This window comes from Pelophylax lessonae (genome assembly GCF_965119305.1).
Source record: "Pelophylax lessonae genome assembly, chromosome: 13".
NCBI classification, from domain to species: Eukaryota; Metazoa; Chordata; class Amphibia; order Anura; family Ranidae; genus Pelophylax; species Pelophylax lessonae.
Genome location: NC_138780.1, coordinates 131451764 through 131473763, shown reverse-complemented (window position 1 = coordinate 131473763; position 22000 = coordinate 131451764). Strand labels below are relative to the sequence as shown.

The 22000-nt window shown below is 40.9% G+C and overlaps 1 protein-coding gene across 2 annotated transcripts in view; it reads right to left on the bottom strand.

The window, feature by feature from the left end:
* The window catches only part of PAPLN (papilin, proteoglycan like sulfated glycoprotein), a 169514-nt gene that overhangs the window by 16288 nt on the left and 131226 nt on the right, over window positions 1-22000 (bottom strand). For both annotated transcript variants that reach the window (XM_082275588.1, XM_082275589.1), the window contains 11 exons: window positions 17506-17586; window positions 17286-17334; window positions 15873-15963; window positions 12633-12738; window positions 7183-7651; window positions 6801-6938; window positions 5522-5649; window positions 5071-5209; window positions 4783-4914; window positions 4183-4310; window positions 466-574 (listed from right to left, as the gene is read on the bottom strand). In XM_082275588.1, coding sequence (XP_082131714.1) covers window positions 466-574; window positions 4183-4310; window positions 4783-4914; window positions 5071-5209; window positions 5522-5649; window positions 6801-6938; window positions 7183-7651; window positions 12633-12738; window positions 15873-15963; window positions 17286-17334; window positions 17506-17586 — 1570 coding nt within the window. The remainder of the gene's footprint in view (window positions 1-465; window positions 575-4182; window positions 4311-4782; window positions 4915-5070; window positions 5210-5521; window positions 5650-6800; window positions 6939-7182; window positions 7652-12632; window positions 12739-15872; window positions 15964-17285; window positions 17335-17505; window positions 17587-22000) is intronic.

The window sequence follows — 22000 nt, the reverse complement described above, 5'->3', positions numbered from 1 at the left end:
AGACTCAGCAAACTCTTGGGAGCACATGTGGAGTGCTAGGAATTTAGAGTGATACAGGTGTCTGAAATTGTTTTTTTTATTTATTTTTTTAAGTGGCTGCTGAATGGCAGAGCATTGCTGTCATCTGTCTCTCCCTGGGAAAATTCAGCGACAAAGCCGTGGGGTGTTACCCTTCTTGCTGCTACAAGCATGAGACATTATTTTGGTATTGTGCCAAAGATAAGACGACTTTATGATGTAAAGTACATACACTGCTGATCTCCATATGAAATATATTTGTGATAAGAAAATGTAATATGTACTCATATTATCTAGGGAGTAAAAAAAAAAAAAAAAACTGCAAATAAGGCAGTTTTTGCTTAGTAGATGCCATTTTAACAGCTTCGGTTAAACAAATTAACCACACAATATTTATCCATGGTTTAATACAGTCTACCAGAAAATTAACAAAAATTAAAAACTCACCTTGACCACTGAACATTGACATTGTCACCTTTCACTATACATTTCAGTGAAGCCTCTTCACCTTCTAACACGGTGACACCACTGGGCGGCTCAGTGATTTTCAGTTCCCCTGTACAGGTAGAGACATTTCTCATTACTTCATCTGAACTCAACAGGCAATTGCTTACAAAAAAACTTAAACCAGTAAAGACAATTATGCAAATAAGAAGTAAAAAGGCAACTGAAATAGCCCTACCAAAGTTGTTCACTTCCTCTATTCCCAGAAATCACAATTTATTTTTACCTGTAGAAACAGGTGCTATCTGCATTTGTGCTCTCATTAACTGTCAGCATCTTTTGGATCACACTGTCAGTGAGGTGGCAGCTGGGAACACACTCTATGGTCGTCTTGGACTGAAGAAAACCTCATTAGCACATTCTGTACTCTATATCCATCTAGGAACATGCTCTTCTTTATACTACTAGTACTCCTTTGTGTTACTAAATAGTGTTGGAATGCTGTGGTCACAGCAGGGTTTGGAATACTGTGCATGTATTTTCCACTATGGGCAACAGGAGATATAATTCAAGGTGGAGAGCTTGTACATTAACAATCTGTGTCACCAAATTCTTCCATATATGGCTCGAATTTAAGCAGATTTTTCCTGAATCGTCTACAATTTGAGCCATGTTTGGTTGGAGGAGCCAGGTGAAAAAATATGGGCTCAGCAGAAACTGCATCCAAACAGATGCAGTCATTATTCTGAATTTCTGACAACGACAGGTGTCGGCTGATAGAATACAACAGTCATCAGGGGAGATTCCTTCATTCATGCAGTTTAGTGTGGATAGAGGAATTTGATTTCTCTTGTTCAGCCCTTCAGCTAAATAAGAGAAATCTGCATACATATGGTTAGCCTAAGTCATTCTCACTTGACTGTAATTCAGCTTTAAAGTGACACTAAACAGAAAAGTGTTAATTGCCATAATTCAGTCCCATAAATCATATATCATGCCACTGTATTTTGTTTTTTTTTAACAAAATCCTCTAAGGACCTTATTTTTGCAGCACTGTTATGTGGTCACATGATCTTTCTCTGTTCTATGGCATCTGCAGGAAAAGATCTTTGGGAGAGGCTTCCATACCTCCCAACTTTTTAAGATGGGAATGAGGGACTCCTATCGGCAAAAGTATGTAGGCATAGGACACATCCACTGCCACTCCCCCCTTATAGGAGAATTGTACAAAAAAAATGATTGATAAACCCACAAGTGCTTCTTTACCACTACTCATTTTCTATATTGGCTTTTGGAGTTTACAGATGCAGCAATTTAGAAGTTGAATGAAAAGCTTAGCACTGGGAAACACTTTTTGATAAGTAGTGCATTGTATATACAACTATATACATCAGACCAAAATGAGAAACAAATGAGGAGGAAGAGAATTTGTTCCAAATCAAGGACAGTTCCTCGAAATCAGGGACAGTTGGGATTTATGGGCTTCTATTACTCTGCTGATGTACACTCTCCACAGTCTGTGTCTGGCCAGCCCATGACTAAAAAAAAAACATTTTCCAAAGAGCAATTCAAATTAAGTTATAAATATCAAAAAACTGTTTTACAGCTCCCTATACATCTTTATTGAACATCAGATGTGTGTATTTGCGCATTGATTTGGCGTAGGCATCAAAGATGATTGACACCAGCTTTCATTTTGTTCAGATGGAATGTGCATCCAAGACTCTTTTTCACTTTACAGGTATTAGCAATTACATTTGATACATTTGATTTAATACTGATTTATATTAAAACTACATTTTTTTGTGAGTCTTAGTGAATGTAATCCATCAGCATATCTTGCCTTCTTAGAGTTTAGTAATAGGAGAACATGGAGGAGGGCGGAAGGGAGGGAAGTATCATTTACCACTGTGTATACATCCATATGTGTGACACTATGGTCATATGGCACTATGGTCATACGAGGAGGAAATGAAGAGCTTAGAACTGAACTTAAATATGAACATGCTCAGTAGAGGACACCAGCTGGTCTACACAATGTCAGTCTGCAATAGGGACACAGAGAAGATGGGAGGGACAGCTGAAATCAGGATTAACCAGGGATATTTCACTCTACACAAAAAAATGCTTTAGTGGCTTTGTAAGTAAGCCCACTCTGTTATATAGCATATAATGAGAGTTTTTCATAGTCTGGGTTTAATTACCCAGACTACAGTATCAGTAATGCTCCCTAATACAATGGTCATTGTGTGTTCCATTTGTGCCCCAAGCATTTTTTCACAGTTGCTTCATGTAACCAGTGTGGATACAGTCTCAGTGTGCCTTGTAAAGCACAGAGGTGGGTGCAAATGGGTTTCCCTTTCACACTAAATGGTAGTGCATAGATGTGGTATTTCTGATTGAAATGCATGAGTTTTCCTGCAGGAAAACTGACAAGTGTGAATTATAAAAATTAACTTTTTTTAATTCATAAAACATTTGAAACACTTGTTTGAATGAGTGCTGAGGGTTCTAGTGGGTGGATACTTCAGCGATCTACATATACTTATTATTGGATACATTAACTCTAATTTAACAGCTATTTGTCGGTATATGGTGAGCAAGCAACTCTTACCTGATCTTTATTTGCTTGCAATAGACATTTGCACAATATGACAAATTAATTGCATGATGGCTACATTTATCTGTGTGAGGTCATTGCACAACTCAACATGCTTAGTTGCAGGTTTGAATGTCCAAGTATTTAAAGGAATCCTTTCTTTGGGAGAAAGATGGAAGCTGTCTTAAATGAATTCCTATTCTGCAAATGCTAGTTACCTACTGTCTTGCTAGCCCTTATATTCAATACTTTGCGTCTAAGCCAGAATAAAGACTTTGATTTTACACTTTTAATATGAATACTTTTTTCAGAACAATGGCTCAACCTTATTTGTTTACATAGGACAGAATGTCCCTCATTGATCTAAGCTAATCTACAAATACCAAATGTCAGTACTGACTATGTACAGTAAATCAATGCAGGAAATCTGACCGTATACAAGTGTCAGGAAGGTTCTGCCAAAAGACAAGTTGCTAACTGCAGGCAAGTCCCTGTTCCTCGAACCTCCCAAAGAAATGGTGCATTAGCGCGTGCTAACGTGCGCGCGCATCTGTATGCGCATAGGCGAACCAATATGCTCCGGAATGTGAATGGATGTGACAGTTAAGGTGCAAAACGGGCTATTTAAGCTGGATCTGCACCTAGGATCAGTGCTGTTTCGTCTACAGCGTTCTGTGATTGTCCTGTTCCCGGTTATCTGCATCTGCTGCTGAAATACTGACCCAGCTTGCCTCTGACTATTCCTGCTCTCTGCCTGCATCGACTCCGGCCTGTTCCTTGACCATTCTCCTGTCTCCCCATCTGTACCTGATCTGATCACTCTGTGTATGACCTGGCTTGTCTGACTCTGCCTTTCTTTCAGTTCCCATTGGAGCTACCAAGTTGCTGCATCGGTCCATCTGTTTCTGGGACATCTGCCTCCTTCTGGTGTTCTACTCCGCCAGCAGTTCTGCAGCCTGCACGACCACTGGCACTCGTGCGATTCTGCACTCTTGCGCCACTTGTTTACTCTGTCAGGGGCTCTGAGTCAGTAGTTTAAGAGAGACCTTCCTCTGCATATTCAGGCTCTACCCACAAGGTACATGACAACAAGTCTGCAAAAAGCAGAATGTTTGACTAACCTCTGATTTTTAATTGGATTTGTTTAAATTCTCTGCGTTGTCCGTTAGTAGTGGCACACGTGTAAGATCCAGCATCTTCTGAGCTTACGCGACTGATCACCAGTGAACCATCTGCTTGTTTTCTGTATCTGGAAAAAGACGAGTCAGGTGTTATTTTCTTTTTAGATGCATACTAAAATATTTGCTTGGTTTCAATAAAAAACGGTTCTATTTCCTAGGTTGGTGGACATCAAGCTATATTAAAAGGATGGATGGATGGTGCTGGGTTCCCATGATTGGGCTATCCTCTAAAAAACAAAAGGCTTCCAAGGCCACTTTGGACTAACACTGAAGAAAGAGATTGAATAGAATATCAAAAGGGTGGACTTTAGGTGTTGGATTTACAGGTTTGTTTAAATGCCACTTTTAGGCATGCTAATCAGTAGCTGGTTGTAGCAGCTAGATATACTGAACCCTTGTAGTATGCCAAAACATCAGTAGGGATTTGGCTTGCTAGGTACCTATTTTTGTAAATAAAGACTGATCGGGGATCTGTACATTTTCAGTTCATCATTTATTAGAAATATTCTCAAAATAAGCCAACTAATTGTGTCATTTTACCTTGGGGAAGGCAAGGGCAATCCATCTTTTTGCCATTCTACCATGGTACTGGGAGATATGTGCAAATGACAAGATAATCGTGCCCGATGACCAAGATTTGCTTCCAGATCAATGGGACCAGTCACAGGTGTTCTAAACATAAAGAGGAAGAAGTACTTATTTTATTACTTATTCAAAATGATAGTCAAATTCCCTTTTTCTCTGTATTAAAATCGTATTTCAAGATAGAATTATTTTCATTGGCTAGGGTAATTTCAAAACTGTTGGATTAGTATACACCTTTCTTACCTTCTTCCAGAGTGCACAGTATGACTACTGTGCGAATTGTCTCTTAACACCTGAGCAGAAGAAGAGTCTGCTTTTTGAACATCTTCATTATTCCCTCTGGCAGTATCATGTGTTCTACGACCTTTGTGTGTCTCAGTTCCTGCATTGAAAGCCACAAAGCTTAACTGTTATGTGCAGTAGACTATGCCACAATGTTAGTTCTTAAAACATCTGCTAATTTGAGTTTCTTTTAAAATAGAACCTCATCATAACTTTGAAAATTCTGAAAAATGTTCAATAAACTCTGTAAATAAATAGACCACTAAGAATGACATAAAAGGGGGGGGGGGCAATTGTGAATATAACCTTTGTTTTTCTACAGTGGGAATGATATAAAAGTTATATTTATAAAACATAATGTTCTTATATAGTGTAACAATGCAGAGTAGTAGGTGGTGATTATTAAACACACCCCTCACTTGAAGCTGCACTCTGTGTATTTCTCTACGGTTGCCATTTGAAACCATACAGGTGTAGGTTCCCGCATCTTCAGCTTGGACATTGCTGATCACAAGAGAGCTGTCTGATTGATAGGTGTGCCTAGAAGAAAACAGTAAGGTCAGTAAAATGTTCATTTGACTTTTTCTGGAATGGCAACAGGTAAATATACAGTACATATTTTATTTGTTCATTATTATATACTGTTTATTTGATATAAAAAAGTCAACATTATTCATGTAGTAAATGAAAAAAAGTCTTAAAGGAACTTACCCAGAACATGTCGGCAGATACAGGAGTATGTGTGCATGTGTACTATTGTCCCCTCTAAAGCTCCCTGTGATCCCAGAAACCCATTGCACCCAATTTAAAAAATAATAAGTGACCATCATCCATGTATGTTCACCAGCTATAGTATGCTTCCTTTTGGTTCATATGCCCTACTGTTGGCTTATCCCTATGATGTGCAGGCTCAATAGCCAATAAAATAAAGAAAATATGTACAAAGACACTATACAATTGTTTTAAGGGATTCAGGTAGCATCTTGAATGTGTTGTAAATACTTGCTGTACATGAAACTTTTCAAAGTAGCAATCAAGTAGCTCATGTTAATTGGGCTTTAGGCCTCATACATACTGTATTATCTCTGTTTAATGTTAGCCTTTTGTTAGCAGTAATACTAGTCCAAAAAATATTATATTGGGAGTTTTAATGACCCACTAATTTTACTACTTTGCATTTCTGACATTAAAAAAGTATGCGCATAAGGAATTTTGACTTTCCTGAGTTCCATGTTTCCTGCAGGTCAGTGACACAAAACATTAAAGCTAAAGGGTCAGCAATACAACTAACTAGTCTTTGAAAAGGATGCAAGCAGCGATAAAGCTTATATCTCCCTCGTAATGCATATATAGTACTTTAAAGCTCCCTGCAGTTCCATTCCAGGAGTGCAGAATATGGATCATAATGGTACTGACAGAATAACCATTAGGCAAACATTTATCATGCTTTTAGTAAACTTAGCTACTTGAAACCTGCTAGAAGTCTACTGAAGCCTATTAAAAAAAATGTAATTCATATGCAAACTTTTTACACTAGAAATGTAGCAAAACATTTAATGGGGTAGCAATTATGAATACATATTGGAGCACAAGTGAATAATACCAGCAGTCAGGCACCGAAGATTTTCAGATTTTTATTGGTGTTCAATGATTGATTGTATATATCAATAAGTAATGGAAAAAAAAATGACCTGGCTGAGGACACAGGACTTCCATCTTTCTGCCATTCCACCCTTGGGAAAGGGTAATCACTCACTCTGCACAGCAGACGAACAGTCTGTCCAATCAATGACTCCATAGATGAAGATTCTGCCTTGTTTAAGATCATTCTACAATGTAAAGGAAAAATAACTTTATATGTTATATGTTTATATTAAAAAAAAAACAAAAAAAAAACCTATATAAAAACCTATATAATGATAGATCCGCCTCACAGTTACATCAAGCAAAACCTAGAATGATTTGAAATATTTTTTTGTTTTGTGCATCTTGGTAATCTGTAGAACATTTAAAGCTGCCGTAAAGTCTCGCTCTTTCTCTATGCTAAAAAAAGAACAACTCTTGATAAAGTACCTGTAAAGGGAAGAGTGGCGTGATGTGTCTTCTGCTTTGGGTGCATATTGGCTTTGATCAGGGGATGGACCAGATATTCTGTGATCTATACTGCTCTCATCCCAATCATGCCCAGCAAGAATACGGCCTTCTATGTCTCCATCAAGAGTTTTAACAATTCCTCGATGTTGTCCTCCTGGCACATGTCCCAAACCTACACCTTCATCAATGCCTGGGTTCTCATGTGATAAACGATCCCACTTCATTCCCCTCTTACGGTATCGATATTCTATTGTGCCTGTTGTCCTCCCTGGGATTTTTTGGCAAGCGCTCGTGCATTCCTCTTCGCTGCCAAAATTGTTTTTATTGCCGTGGCAGCCACCGTACCAAAAACGATTGCATTTGCCAACATCAGGGACAAAGTACCATCGAGTAGTCCAGTCGCTGCAAGAGCCCAAAGCGCTTGGTAGAAGGCACGTTGTTGGATACGCTGGCAAAAAAAAAAAAAAAAAAAGTTAGAGAATGAATGTGACCATGCAGAGTTATTTGGTGCTATTCTAGGATTTCATGTGAACCACATTACCACATTGGGTTTAGTGTAGGCAAAGGTTCACCTGTTTAGCTTACCATCCAAAACTGTGCTACAGCCATCTCCCATACGATGCAAATATAAATCTTTACAATCTTTGTTCTGCACAAACTGGGCTGTTATTTTACAATTTATTTTATCCATGGAAAGAAAAAAAAAATCTTCATCTCACTGGAAATTTGATAGTTCCCTTAAATTTGTTTATGCTCTGAAAATAAATGTAAATTGTTTTTCATGCAAAGCCTGAAAGTCTATTCTTATGAAAGTGACCCTTTGTCTAAGCTGTGGACACCTAAAGTATTTTAATAGTCAGGAACTGACATGAGTTAGTTAATGGCTTGGGCGAGCAGATGACTTGTTCTACAAAGCCCTCTGCATTGAAACTGTGTTCAGTTGCTGCCTTGCTAAATAAAAGTGTAAAACTGTTCCTGATGTCTGATGCATAGGTTACCACTGCCAATATACAGTACATGGTATTTTAATGTACCATATATTTTGTTCCATTATGGCTGTCATCTGTTTTAACTAACGCACATTGGAGACTACTTCCCTCCTACAATTTGTAACAGCTGTTGAAACTTTTTAGTCAGCACAGCACTGGATTAAATTACTAATTAATTGGTATGGGGGTGGAGTCCCTATTATGTGTGCATGTGTATATATATATATGTGTATATGTATGTATATATATATATATATATATATATATATATATATATAACAAAATTAATCCAATCTGCAGCACTTTGTATATTTATTAAGAGAGTAAAATACTCACAAAGGAGACATCCAAGTAACAAAAAATATTGACGTTTCAGATCCATGAAGATCCTTCTTCAGGTATAGCAAGCATGAAAATCAGATTCTAATCACATTCATTATATAGACACTTCTCTCATCAAATGGAAATTAGCATCACCTGGATAATCTTCACTCAAAGAAAAATTGAGACTAATATTACGGCTAATATTCAGGAGATATACAGTACCTCACAAAAGTGAGTACACCCCTCACATTTTTGTAAATATCTTATTATATCTTTCATTGGTGACAACACTGAAGAAATAACACTTTGCCACAATGTAAAGTAGTGAGTGCAGAGCTTGTATAACAGTGTAAATTTGCTATCCCCTCAAAATAACTCAACACACAGCCATTAATGTCTAAACCGATGGCAACAAAAGTGAGTACACCCCTAAGTAAAATTGTCCAAATTTGGCCCAAAGTGTCTATTTTGTGTGGCCACCATAATTTTCCAGCACTGCCTTAACCCTCTTGGGCATGGGGTTCACCAGAGCTTCACAGGTTGCCACTGGAGCCCGCTTCCACTCTTCCGTGAAGACATCATGGAGCTGATGGATGTTAGAGACCTTGCGTTCCTCCATCCTTCCGTTTGAGACTGCCCCACAGATGCTCAATAGAGTTTAGGTCTGGAGACAAGCTTGGCCACTCTATCACCTTTACCCTCAGCTTCTTTAGCAAGGCAGTGGTCGTCTTGGAGGTGTGCTTTGGGTCGTTACCATGTTGGAATACTGCCCTGCGGCCCAGTCTGCGAGGGAGGGGATCATGCTCTGCTTCAGTATGTCACAGTACATGTGGGCATTCATACTTCCCTCAATGAACTGTAGCTCCCCAGTGCCGGCAGCACTCATACAGCCCCAGACCATGACACTCCTACCACCATGCTTGACTGTAGGCAAGACCCACTTGTCTTTGTACTCCTCATCTGGCTGCCACCACACACACTTGACACCATCTTAACTAAATAAGTTTATCTTGGTCTCATTAGACCACAGGCCATGGTTCCAGTAATCCATGTCCTTAGTCCGCTTTCTTATGCATCATCTTTAGAAGAGGCTTCCTTCTGGGACAACAGCCATGCAGACCAATTTGATGCAGTGTGCGGCGTATGGTCTGAGCACTGACAGTCTGACCCCCCACCCCTTCAACCCCTGCAGCAATGCTGGCAGCACTCATACGTCTATTTTGCAAAGACAACCTCTGAATATGACGCTGAGCATGTGCACTCAACCTCTTTGGTTGACCATGGTGAGGCCTGTTCTGAGTGGACCCTGTCCTGTTAAAGCGCTGCATGGTCTTGGCCACCGTGCTGCAGCTCATTTTTACGGTCTTGGCAATCTTCTTATAGCCTAGGCCATCTTTATGTAGAGCAACAATTCATTTTTTCAGATCTTTAGAGAGTTCTTTGCCATGAGGTACCATGTTGAACTTCCAGTGACCAGTATGAGAGAGAGAGATCGATAACACCAAATTTAACACACCTGCTCCCCATTCACACCTGAGGCCTTCTAACACTAATGAGTCACATGACACCGGGGAGGGAAAATGGCTAATTGGGCCCAACTTGGACATTTTCACTTAGGGGTGTACTCACTTTCGTTGCCAGGGGCTTAGACATTAATGACTGTGTTGAGTTATTTTGAGGAGCAGCAAATTTACACTGTTATACAAGCTGTACCCTCACTACTTTACATAGCAAAGTGTCATTTCTTCAGTGTTGTCACATGAAAAGAATAAAATATTTACAAAAATGTGAGGGGGTGTACTCACTTTTTTCAGATGTGTATATGGATATCCAGTAACACTGTTATATTGTATACTTCCTGAATATTAGCTGTAATATTAGTCTCCATTTTTCTTTGAGTGAAGATTATCTAGGTGATGCTAATTTCCAGTTGATGAGAGAAGTTGCTATATTATGAATGTGATTAGAATCAGATTTTCATGCTTGCTATACCTGATAAAGGATCTTAATGGATCCGAAACGTCAATATTTTTTGTTACTTTGATGTCTCCTTTGTGAGTTTTTTTTTTACTCTCTTAATAAATATACAAGGTGCTGCAGTTTGGATTCATTTTGTTTTTCTATATACTGGATGGAGTCTGGGTGATATCCATTGCCTGCTCTGCACCTGAAGAATCAAGTTACATACTGGTTGTGTGCAGTCCTGACCTGTTTGTGCGTGTGTGTATATATACAGTGGGTACGGAAAGTATTCAGACCCCCTTAAATCTTTCACTCTTTGTTATATTGCAGCCATTTGCTAAAATCATTTAAGTTCATTCTTCTTCCTCATGAATGTACACATAGCACCCCATACTGACAGAAAAACACAGAATTGTTGACATTGTTGCAGATTTATTAAAAAAGAAAAACTGAAATATCACATGGTCCTAAGTATTCAGACCCTTTGCTGTGGCACTCATATATTTAACTCAGGTGCTTTCCATTTCTTCTGATCATCCTTGAGATGGTTCTACACCTTCATTTGAGTCCAGCTGTGTTTGATTATACTGATTGGACTTGATTAGGAAAGCCACACACCTGTCTATATAAGACCTTCCAGATCACAATGAATGTCAGAGCAAATGAGAATCATGAGGTCAAAGGAACTGCCTGAAGAGCTCAGAGACAGAATTGTGGCAAGGCACAGATCTGGCCAAGGTTACAAAAAGATTTCTGCTGTACTTAAGGTTCCTAAGAGCACAGTGGCCTCCATAATCCTCAAATGGAAGACGTTTGGGATGACAAGAACCCTTCCTAGAGCTGGCCATCCGGCCAAACTGAGCTATCGGGGGAGAAGAGCCTTGGTGAGAGAGGTAAAGAAGAACCCAAAGATCACTGTGGCTGAGCTCCAGAGATGCAGTCAGGAGATGGGAGAAAGTTGTAGAAAGTCAACCATCACTGCAGCCCTCCACCAGTGGGGGCTTTATGGCAGAGTTGCCCGACGGAAGCCTCTCCTCAGTGTAAGACACATGAAAGCCCGCATGGAGTTTGCTAAAAAACACCTGAAGGACTCCAAGATGGTGAGAAATAAGATTCTCTGGTCTGATGAGACCAAAATAGAACTTTTTGGCCTTAATTCTAAGCGGTATGTGTGGAGAAAACCAGGCACTGCTCATCACCTGTCCAATACAGTCCCAACAGTGAAGCATGGTGGTGGCAGCATCATGCTGTGGGGGTGTTTTTTAGCTGCAGGGACAGGACGACTGGTTGCAATCGAGGGAAAGATGAATGCGGCCAAGTACAGGGATATCCTGGACAAAAACCTTCTCCAGAGTGCTCTGGACCTCAGACTGGGCCGAAGGTTTACCTTCCAACAAGACAATGACCCTAAGCACACAGCTAAAATAACGAAGGAGTGGCTTCACAACAACTCCGTGACTGTTCTTAAATGGCCCAGCCAGAGCCCTGACTTAAACCCAATTGAGCATCTCTGGAGAGACCTAAAAATGTCTGTCCACCAACGTTTACCATCCAACCTGACAGAACTGGAGAGGATCTGCAAGGAGGAATGGCAGAGGATCCCCAAATCCAGGTGTGAAAGACTTGTTGCATCTTTCCCAAAAAGACTCCTGGCTGTATTAGATCAAAAGGGGGCTTCTACTAAATACTGAGCAAAGGGTCTGAATACTTAGGACCATGTGATATTTCAGTTTTTCTTTTTTAATAAATCTGCAACAATGTCAACAATTCTGTGTTTTTCTGTCAGTATGGGGTGCTATGTGTACATTCATGAGGAAGAAGAATGAACTTAAATGATTTTAGCAAATGGCTGCAATATAACAAAGAGTGAAAAATTTAAGGGGGTCTGAATACTTTCCGTACCCACTGTATATATATATATATATATATATATATATATAATGTTTTTTATATGTTGTGTGCTGTGACCAAGGCTCATCGCTGAAACGCGTTAGCCACCTTGTCTTTTTTATTCACTGAGGTGTGACAATAAAGAATTGGAAGATTTAAGGAGTTGCCGGCTGTCCTTTTTCTTGATACAGTACATGGTTGTTGTTTTTTTGTATTTTAATGAAGAACGCATAGTACCCTCCTGGGCAGTCAGAGTGTACTTACGATAACTGGGTTTACTGTGACATCCTTCACCCACAGGACCAGAAGCTTTGTTGATGTTGTTAAAGCAGCATCCATATTGGGAGGTTCTACATTCATCAGAGGGTGTCTAAATCCACAAACAGTAAACAGCAAAAAATATTAACTGTATAATCACAACAAGGCTCTTGCATCATGATCCTAGTGATATCTGTATTCCTGTACACAGTAGGACTGATTTATAATGGAGCAATGGAAAAATATAAATCTTGCAAGTTACCATTCAGATGTTTTTTTTGGGGGGCATTTGCAAAGACTAAGGCTCCATTCACACCTGAGCGTAGCGGGTTTGTTTTTTTAGCTTTTTTGTGGGGCATTTTTGGAGGGGCAACGTTCATTCATTTGAATGGGCCTCCCTCCACACCAAAAACTCTCCAAAGAAGCCAAATCTTGGCACAGAGCTGGAAAAGTTTGGCGGTTCAATTTTCGCCGGGATTTTAGTTAGTCTTGTTGCTCGACAAAATCGCACTGCATTTGGGATCCTTTTAAGGGATTCTAGAATCATGGGCAGAATGACAGTGATTCCGCCCACAATTTAAATCGCCTATGTGTGACCACAGCTTTCTGCCTGAAAGGCAAAACAACTAATTTCCTTTGTATCATTTTTTACAGTCCCTGGTGTTATAAATTGCTTTCTCAGTTTTCAACAATACAAAAAAAGCACAGTTCTGATTTTTATCAAAGTACCATACAATATGTATATGGCTTTGCATCACTCACAATTCCTTTCTTTCACTCTCCTGTAGCTATATATCATATGAAGACTCATAGAAGGGGATTTAATAAGGCCCCTTTTACATTGGGCGTATCCTTCTGTGCGGAGCCTGCCTGCTTAGCGGGAAATCTCTCTGCTGATCCCTGCTGAGCAGGCGGATGACAGGTCCTGTAAGCTCCACTATGCAGAGCAGACAAGGTTGGAGCCCGCTCTTCTCTATGGGGCCGTCCAATGTAAACAGGCTACATGTTCGCTGACATTCACCTCCCCCTAGAGCAGTGGTTCTCAAATCCGGTCCTCAGGACCCAATAACAGGCCAGATTTTAAGTATCATCTTGGGGAGATGCAGACTAGAATACTGCAATCACTAAGCAGCAAAATATATCACCTGTGATGTATTTCAGTTATCTTGCAAACTTGACCTGTTGGTGGGTCCTGAGGCCCGGAGTTGAGAACTACTGCCCTAGAGGACAATGGGTGGCACGATCGGGTCCACCTGAAAAATGGACAGGCGGACCCGATCGGTCTGATTGTGTGAAAGGGGTCTAAAACTGGAGTGTACAGAATCTGGTGCAGCTCTGCAAAGAAAGAAATAAGCTTCCAGGTTTTATTGTCAAAGCTTAATTGAACAAGCTGAAGCTGATTGGCTACCATGCACAGCTGCAATAGATTCTGGGTTCTCCAGTTTTGGTAAATCTCCTCCATAGTATTTTAATTTGGTACAAGATCATGTGACTGATAACAATGATGTTTTTAAATATTGAATATTAAATTCACTGTACTTTATTAAATGTTCAGTAATTTTCTCCATTTGAAATAAAGAGCACAAGTCTACTCACCTATTTTGAACGCTGGACCATTATCCATGCAGCCTACCAATTTACTGGGAGCCAACATCATCGCAGGCAAAAATAATGAAATACTATTTAAGTTTACCAATCTGCTAGAAATGAGAAAGTTGAGTTGGCTGAATGCACATTCACAGTAATGGTAATGTGGTGGCGTGGCTGCATACATTTTCTTTTTCTGTTTTCACAAAGTGATCTGGCCAGTAACACACTTCCTTTATTGAAGTGCCTCTACTCTGGATGAAGGAGCACAGGGCACCTTTGGACAGCAGCATTGTCAGTTTGGAGGGAGAGGAGTGTTAGATTGACGAGCAGATTTAAACACACTAACAATTTGAAGCTAAACTGAAACTAAACTCCAACTCACACTTTATAAGCAGTTACAGCAAACATTTTTTTTTCTTTTTCGTGTTAAAGGTTTTACATGAATAAATAAAGCTAATCATTGTAAGTACCCCTGTCAGTGTTAAATGGCTTGACTTAACTCGGTAACTGATACATCTGATGGAGAACTTTATCTATCATTCATCTTTCAATTATCTTTTGTACAACCAGCCTGTTGGAACATCTTCTCTTGACTGGCACATCCGGCTATAGCCAGCTGTGCTGATGAGTGTATTCTGATGGCAGGGAAATCTCTCCACCATCAGAATACAAAAGCTCAGCAGGAGTTATTCCCCCCATCCACCTTGAGTGTGTGGATGGGGGAATTGAGTCATTTACTTTAGTCAACCTGCTAGTTAAGCAAAAATAATGACTAGTGTATGGCCAGCCTCACTAGCTGAAGAAAAAAGCCTAAAAAAAGAAAGGTAATGCAGTCATCACATCTAAGAATTGGTAAGCTGAAATATAATAAATATTTTCTTTTGGGTTTAATACCACTTTAATTATGTCTAGAGAATATCTATAAGAATGTAAGGCTGTTCATACATTATACAATTTTCTTATTCAATTTCCTATAGAATTACCTTTAACTATGTAGTGCAAGGGTCTGCCTGATTGCACACTAATTGAAAGTGTTTAGGTTTGACCTCATATTATACGGTTTTAGTAAATCTAAAGAAAAATTGTACAAGAGAATTGTATAATGTATGGCCAAGCATTGTAGCAATTTATGTTGTTCTCATTGACTGACCCATTCATTCAGTGGCCTTCTGTTACCAAGGATGCGCTGCATCGTTATGACATAATAAGGTCCAATCCAATGTCAACATCTCTACACAAGACACCAATATGTCTGTACAACATGTCGTCATGCTCCCACTGCTAGTCCATTTGCTTTGTGACCTGTCCTCCAAAACGGAGTGTAGGTGGAAGAGGACCTGCTGTCCTGTCTGTAATGGAAGTGAAATAGTAAGGTGTTCCAAAGAACCCCTGAACTAGTTCACTTATATGCATACTAGGTTAGTGACCCAAAGTATTAGGCAAGAGGGTAAGCATAACAGCCAGGCATCTAGCATTCTGAGAATGATAAATAATGGCAGCCTGCGTGTTTTTCTCAGTAAGTTTCCTTTAATGACTTCCAAACTGTGACACACCATTACTAGAGTCTGTAATGCAGGATTTCCTCTGAAGAAAAATATGCTTGTAAGGTTATGTGTATTTAGTTGGCTAAAAACGAAAAATGAAAAATTCACATACTTGAGGGTCAGCTCTTGGGTTCCTGTCACTGGGACATCCTTCATTGTTATAACCCCGGGCAGGTGTCACCCCATCCGGGCAGCAGCTATATCTACAACAAAATAATAGGTCACAATAAAATATTCAGTTTAGCATTTTGTGTTCCATTAACGTTATCATGATTAACAGAACGAGTACATCAAATCAATTTTAGTGGTCTGTATTGTATATTGTACTGCAGTAATTAGCAGACAGATTCTTACCAGAATTTACATGGCTTCTATTTTAAAGTCAGTCCATCCAAACTGGTATTTTTTTTTCTGCTATCAATTTAATTACTGTATACTGTATTGTCAAAGGAATAGAATATTTGCCCAAAGTAAAAAGAAATAAGGAGTCTTCTCCAAATTAGATTTTCCTTACTAACTGATTTGCTGGGATCAGTATTAGAAAGCTACTGTTTTACTTAAAATAGCTACTTCTATGGGTGTAGACCATTAATCTTTTAGGACCCGATTATTCAAAGAATAAATTCAGCAACACAATTATTGAATGAATGTCCATATGAAAACAATGTGCTCTCTTGTATAGGCAATCCTGTTGGGCATGACATACCATCTAATGAAAACCTATCTGTACTGTACTGCCTAAAGGAGAACCACATTTAGTTAATTTTTAAAAGAGTTATGGCTATATAACATTCCAAACTATACCCTATGACCTCCTACCTTCTTATAATATCAAAAAGATGGCAGTAAATGGTTTAGATGTTGCTCTAAGGAATTTGTAGCTACTTACATGCTTAAGACCAGAGGTACAATCATGATCCAAGCAGCTACAGACGTCTTTTTTTGGCAGTGTTGGCCATACATGTACACTTTAGAGCTGCCCATGCCTGTGCTCTAGAGAACCACCACTTTTGCCTTATTGGGGGGGGGGGGGTAATAATAGCAATCAGAGAAGATTTCTTTACTTCTGGTATTGGTTGGCAAAATGTGAGATTGTTCTCAATCAGCTGAGATTTCATAAACTCAATAAAAACCAGCCGACATTCTGCCCATGTGTATGGCAGCCGGTCCAACAGAAGCTGGCTGTGCATGCTGGAAAATCAGCAGCTGACTGGCTCCTGATCATTGCTCTCAGCCAATGGCTGACAGTGCTGACCAGAGTGTTCCGGTCAGCACTGTCAGGGTTGAATGACACTAGCCATTATTCAACCTGTAACAGTAGCAGCACTGGTCCTCCGTCTGCTGAAGTAGCACCGGCGAGTAGGTGAGTCGTTTTTTTTTTATCCTGGACATATATCATTCACTGTCTGGATAAAATAACAGTATATCCATATCTTGCTGATTGTTATATGCCATTGTAATAAATAAAATCGTTCAGATCCTGATATGGACAAAAGGTCATATAAGGTTATGATTACATGCCTACCTTGTTCTCCTGCAATCATCGGTGGGAAGATCTGTTTCTGGAGGGCGGGCTGTAAAGATAGATATGCAAACAGCTCATAATTCTTACATGGGATTACTTGCATAAGTAAAACAAATGTGATTTTCCCAGGCTTTCAATAGATGTGCTAAACAAGAGGAGGCCCGGGGTATGATGTAAGGCAGAGGAACTAAAGCTAAAAAAAAAATATGCAAGTACTTACTTGGATAGTCCTGCTTGTATCGCGTTAATACAAATTGATCTGAATTATCATATCCCCAGGTATCTTGCATACTAGGAACCTCTATAAACAGAGACAACACATAATTACTGTGCAAGAAAATAACAACCACCACCACCTATAAGTTTTAAGCTGGCTAAACACATAAAAACTTGATGGAGTGATTGTACTTTCAATTCCATTTTTCATTGAAATATCGAAGAAATCAAAGACATAGGATGGTGGTTTCAACTGATCACAATGAAATTAAATCAAAATGACCAGGCAGAAAAATATAATTGCTTTCTATGACATTTCCATAATTTTTGTTTACCATTTTTGGTCAATTTATTTCACAGTTTCATCTTTACAATCAACTATAGTTGATCAAACATGTGCATAGTAGACTGTGGTAGATTGCTTAGCTACAGTACTTGGAATTTTACTTGTGATTCCCAGCGGCTCAAAAGTGGTGGAAATAGACTGAAATTTGTCAAACTTCAGTGTCAAACTCTCATTAAATTAATATAGGAAAGTATGACAGAGTACCCCTGGGGCAGAAATATGCTCATGAATGGCAAAGCCCTATTATTAGCATGTGATGGGGTCATCTGGCTCTCCATTGTTCTATCTTAAGTATATGTGCCCAGTCAAAACTAATGGGGAAAAGTTAGAATTCCTGTAGGTTTTTACTGTTATCTGGGGCTGTGGTGCCAAAAAGACCCCCCCTCCCCTTTTTATTTTTCCGGGTGATAGCAGTTTTACCAGACCCAACGTGAGAAAACATCTGCAACACAACCACAGGCAGCAAGCACCAGGATGATCAACTCTATATTAAAATAAAAGTATTTTTTATTTCTGTGTTTTATGGGGAATACGCTTACTTCCTGTCTAGTGAAACTGTTATTATCTACTCTATCCACATAAAAAGAAAAAAAATCATGTGTATATATACCAAAAGTTTAGGAACGCCTGCCTTTACATGCACATTCATTTTAATGGCATCCCAGTCTTAATCCATAGGGTTCAATATTGATACATTGATAAAACACAGTGGACCAACACCAGCAAGATGTACCAATACCCGGTTTAATTATTATGGTATTACTATGCTGGATTGGCTAGCACAGCCTTTTTCAACCAGGGTGCCTTCCGGTTTCTTCAGGGGTGCCTTGGCAAAAGCCTAAAAGTTGCCCCAAACTTGTATACACACCAGTGGGTGGATTAAACCTGCCTTTTAGTTACACAAAGACATGGGTTTTCATTGCAACCTTCCAGTGGCCAGCATCCTAACAACCAATGAGGTCAATGACTGATAAGGAAGATATCAAAAGCCTGCACAGTATCCTTGTTTGCCCCTCTCCCTCAGTACTGGGGTCACATTAGCTGAGTGAGGGAGAGAAACTGAGGAAGAATAACAACACTGGAAAACTAGTCAGTACAGCATGAAAAGGTGTATTTGTTTTGAAAGAATAAATCACCTTTAATGTTGGGTGTCCTATGTGTGGATGTTGCTGTATTGTGTAAAACTATTCATTTTTTTTTTTACATTTTAGAATGGGGTGCCGTAAGATTGTGCATCATTTTAAAGGGTGCCTTGACTGAAAAAAGGATGAGAAACACTGGGCTAGCAAACTCACCTGACCTAAACCCCATAGAGAAATTGTGGGGTATTTTCAAGAGGAAGGTGAGACACCAGACCCTTCCATGCATCTTTTTGCCTTTTTTGCTGGGAGATCTTCAATCAACTGCTGGGCTGGGCGTTGGGCTGGATAATATAGATCCAATGGTCCCCCCAGTCCAGCCAGCAAGTGCGTGCAGACCATAAGCTAAACGTCTTGCAGGGTCACCTAAAACCAGGGGCTGGTCCGAGTCACAGTGTCCCCTTGGCCGACAGCTCCTCCACTTCGGGTGGCAAGGAGTATTGTTTGGAGCACCATGGATCAGTAAGTACAGTCCCCCCTTTCCCCCTTTGTGCAGTTTGGGGTAGACCTGGGTACGCTCCAGGGACGGTCAGGTCTGCCTGCAGGATTCGCTCTTCCCCACACCAAGCCCCAGTCAGAGTGCCAGGAAACCAGACCACATGGAGATGCCCGTAAAATAAGGCAGTTTATGGAGCAAACAACCATAAATGAACAGCAAGAATAAGAAGCGAGATCAGGAACAACTGGGTTCAAGTCCAGAAGCGGGTAGTCATCCAAGCCAGAGTCGAGTCCAGAAGCGGGTAGTCATCCAAGCCAGGGTCGAGTCCAGAAGCGGGTAGTCTGCCGGTGCCGGGTAGTCTGCTGATGTGGGGTCGAGAGCCGGGAGAGTCGTCAGCCAAGCCTGGTCAGACACAGAGGAACACAGAGAACATAAGACTGCTAGAAGTGATGCACCTTGGAGCACAAACGCAAGGGCAAGGACTGCATCCCATCAGGTGATTGATATAGTCGGGTGTGCAGCATCATCACTGTGCAACACCCAAGCAGCAGACAAGTGATGATGCAATCAGAGTTTATAAGAGGCAGCAGTCTGCACATGTCCAAGATGGCTGCCAACAGGAGGGCAAGGTAAGACCTTGACAGTACCCTCCCCTCAACAGCTCCTCCTCCGCAAAAAGAAAAACGGTTTCTGAGGAAATCGAGCATGGAAAGCGCGAAGAAGGGTGGGAGCATGAACATCAGCGAAGGGAACCCAAGAGCGCTCCTCAAGACCATAACCCTTCCAGTGCACCAGGTATTGAACCTGACCTTGTAACAGACGAGAATCCAAGATGCTGCTAACCTCATACTAGTCATGATTGCCCACAGGAATGGGACGAGAATGAGGAAGTGAGGAAGTATAGCGATTGCAAACCAGTGACTTCAGAAGTGACACATGAAATACATTGGAAATACGCATGTCAGGGGGAAGACCAAGGGCATAGGTCACTGGGTTCACCTTACAGAGGAAGCGAAAAAGGCCCAGCAAAACGGGTTGCCAGTTTTGGAGTGGGCACCCTGAGGTTGAGATTACGGGTCGACAACCACACCTTCTCCCCGACCTGGTACGAAGGAGCAGATAAAGATCTCCGGTCTGCCTGGAGCTTCTGACGCTGTGTAGAGACCCGTAAAGACTCTTGAATCTGCACCCAAGAGGAACGGAGGACACGAGGATGATCCTCCACAGCCGGGATGCCCTGTGGCGAGAACAACTCAGTCAACACAGCGGGTTGGAACCCATAATTAGCCATGAATGGAGACATTCCAGAAGATGAGTTGATGGCAGAGTTCCTGGCAAACTCCGCCCAGGGTAGCAGATCAACCCAATTGTCCTAATGGTCAGAGATATAGCAGCAGGGAAATAGCGCCAGAGCTTGGTTGGAACACTCAGTGGCCGGAGAAGGAGAGTCAAATACCCAACTGGGAGCAAAAGGCGTGCCAGAACCTAGAGACAAATTGGCTCCCACGGTCCGAGACAATCTCCTTAGGCAACCCATGTAAATGAAAGACCTCCCTGGCAAACACTGAGGCAAGCTCTTGAGCAGTAGCCAGCCTCCTAAATGGAACACAGTGGCACATCTTGGAAAACCGGTCGAACTTAATGAGGATAACCTCAAGAAGTGGGAAGTTCCACAATAAAATCCATGGCCAGGTGAGACTAGGGATGGGGGAATGGGAGGCAGTGGGTCCAAGGGAAGGTGCCAAGGAGATTTGATCTTGGCAAAGACCGAATGAGCAGCCACGTATGCAGCAACATCAGTGCAGAGAAACGGCCACCAGAACTGATGGTAAATGGCCCGGGACATCTGGTTCTTACTAGGAGGACCGGCAGTCTTGTAATTGTGGTACGTGTGCAGCAGTCTGATGCGCAAACCCTCAGGTACAAAACATTTGCCAGCAGGTCTCTCTTTGGGAGCATCAGGTTGGGCAGCCAAGATCCATTCCCCAAAAGGAGAGGTTAAGTTGGTGCAGATGGCAGCCAGGATATGATCTGAAGGTATGACCGGTGTCAGCACGGAGTCCTCCCTGGACAACTCAGAATACTGGCAATACAAGGCATCAGTCTTAACATTCTTGGAGCAGGGCAAATAGGAGACCACATAGTTACTCACTCCTTTTCTCTGGCTTGGATCTTGGCCTTTCTTCAATTGAGTGTTGAGTGGAAGCTGGCCTTGAGTACCAACAAAGGCCAGGTGTCTGCCTTAGCAATCTTCTTTTACGACCCCTAGCCATGCACTCTTTAGTTCGTACCTTCATTCAGGGAGTTCAACATATGGTTCCGCCTGTATGGTCTCTTTTGCCGCCCTGGGATTTAAACTTAGTCCTCGTGGTTCTCCAGAAACCTCCATTTGATAATATTTTGGGAGATTCCCTTGCCTACGTTGTCCCAGAAGGTGGCATTCTTGGTGGCTATTACATCGGCATGTAGGGTGTCAGAGTTGGCGGCATTATCCTGTCGTAGTCCCTATATGGTGGTCCATAGAGATAAGGTGGTTCTTCATCCCTGTCCGTCGTTCCTACCTAAGGTTGTCTCT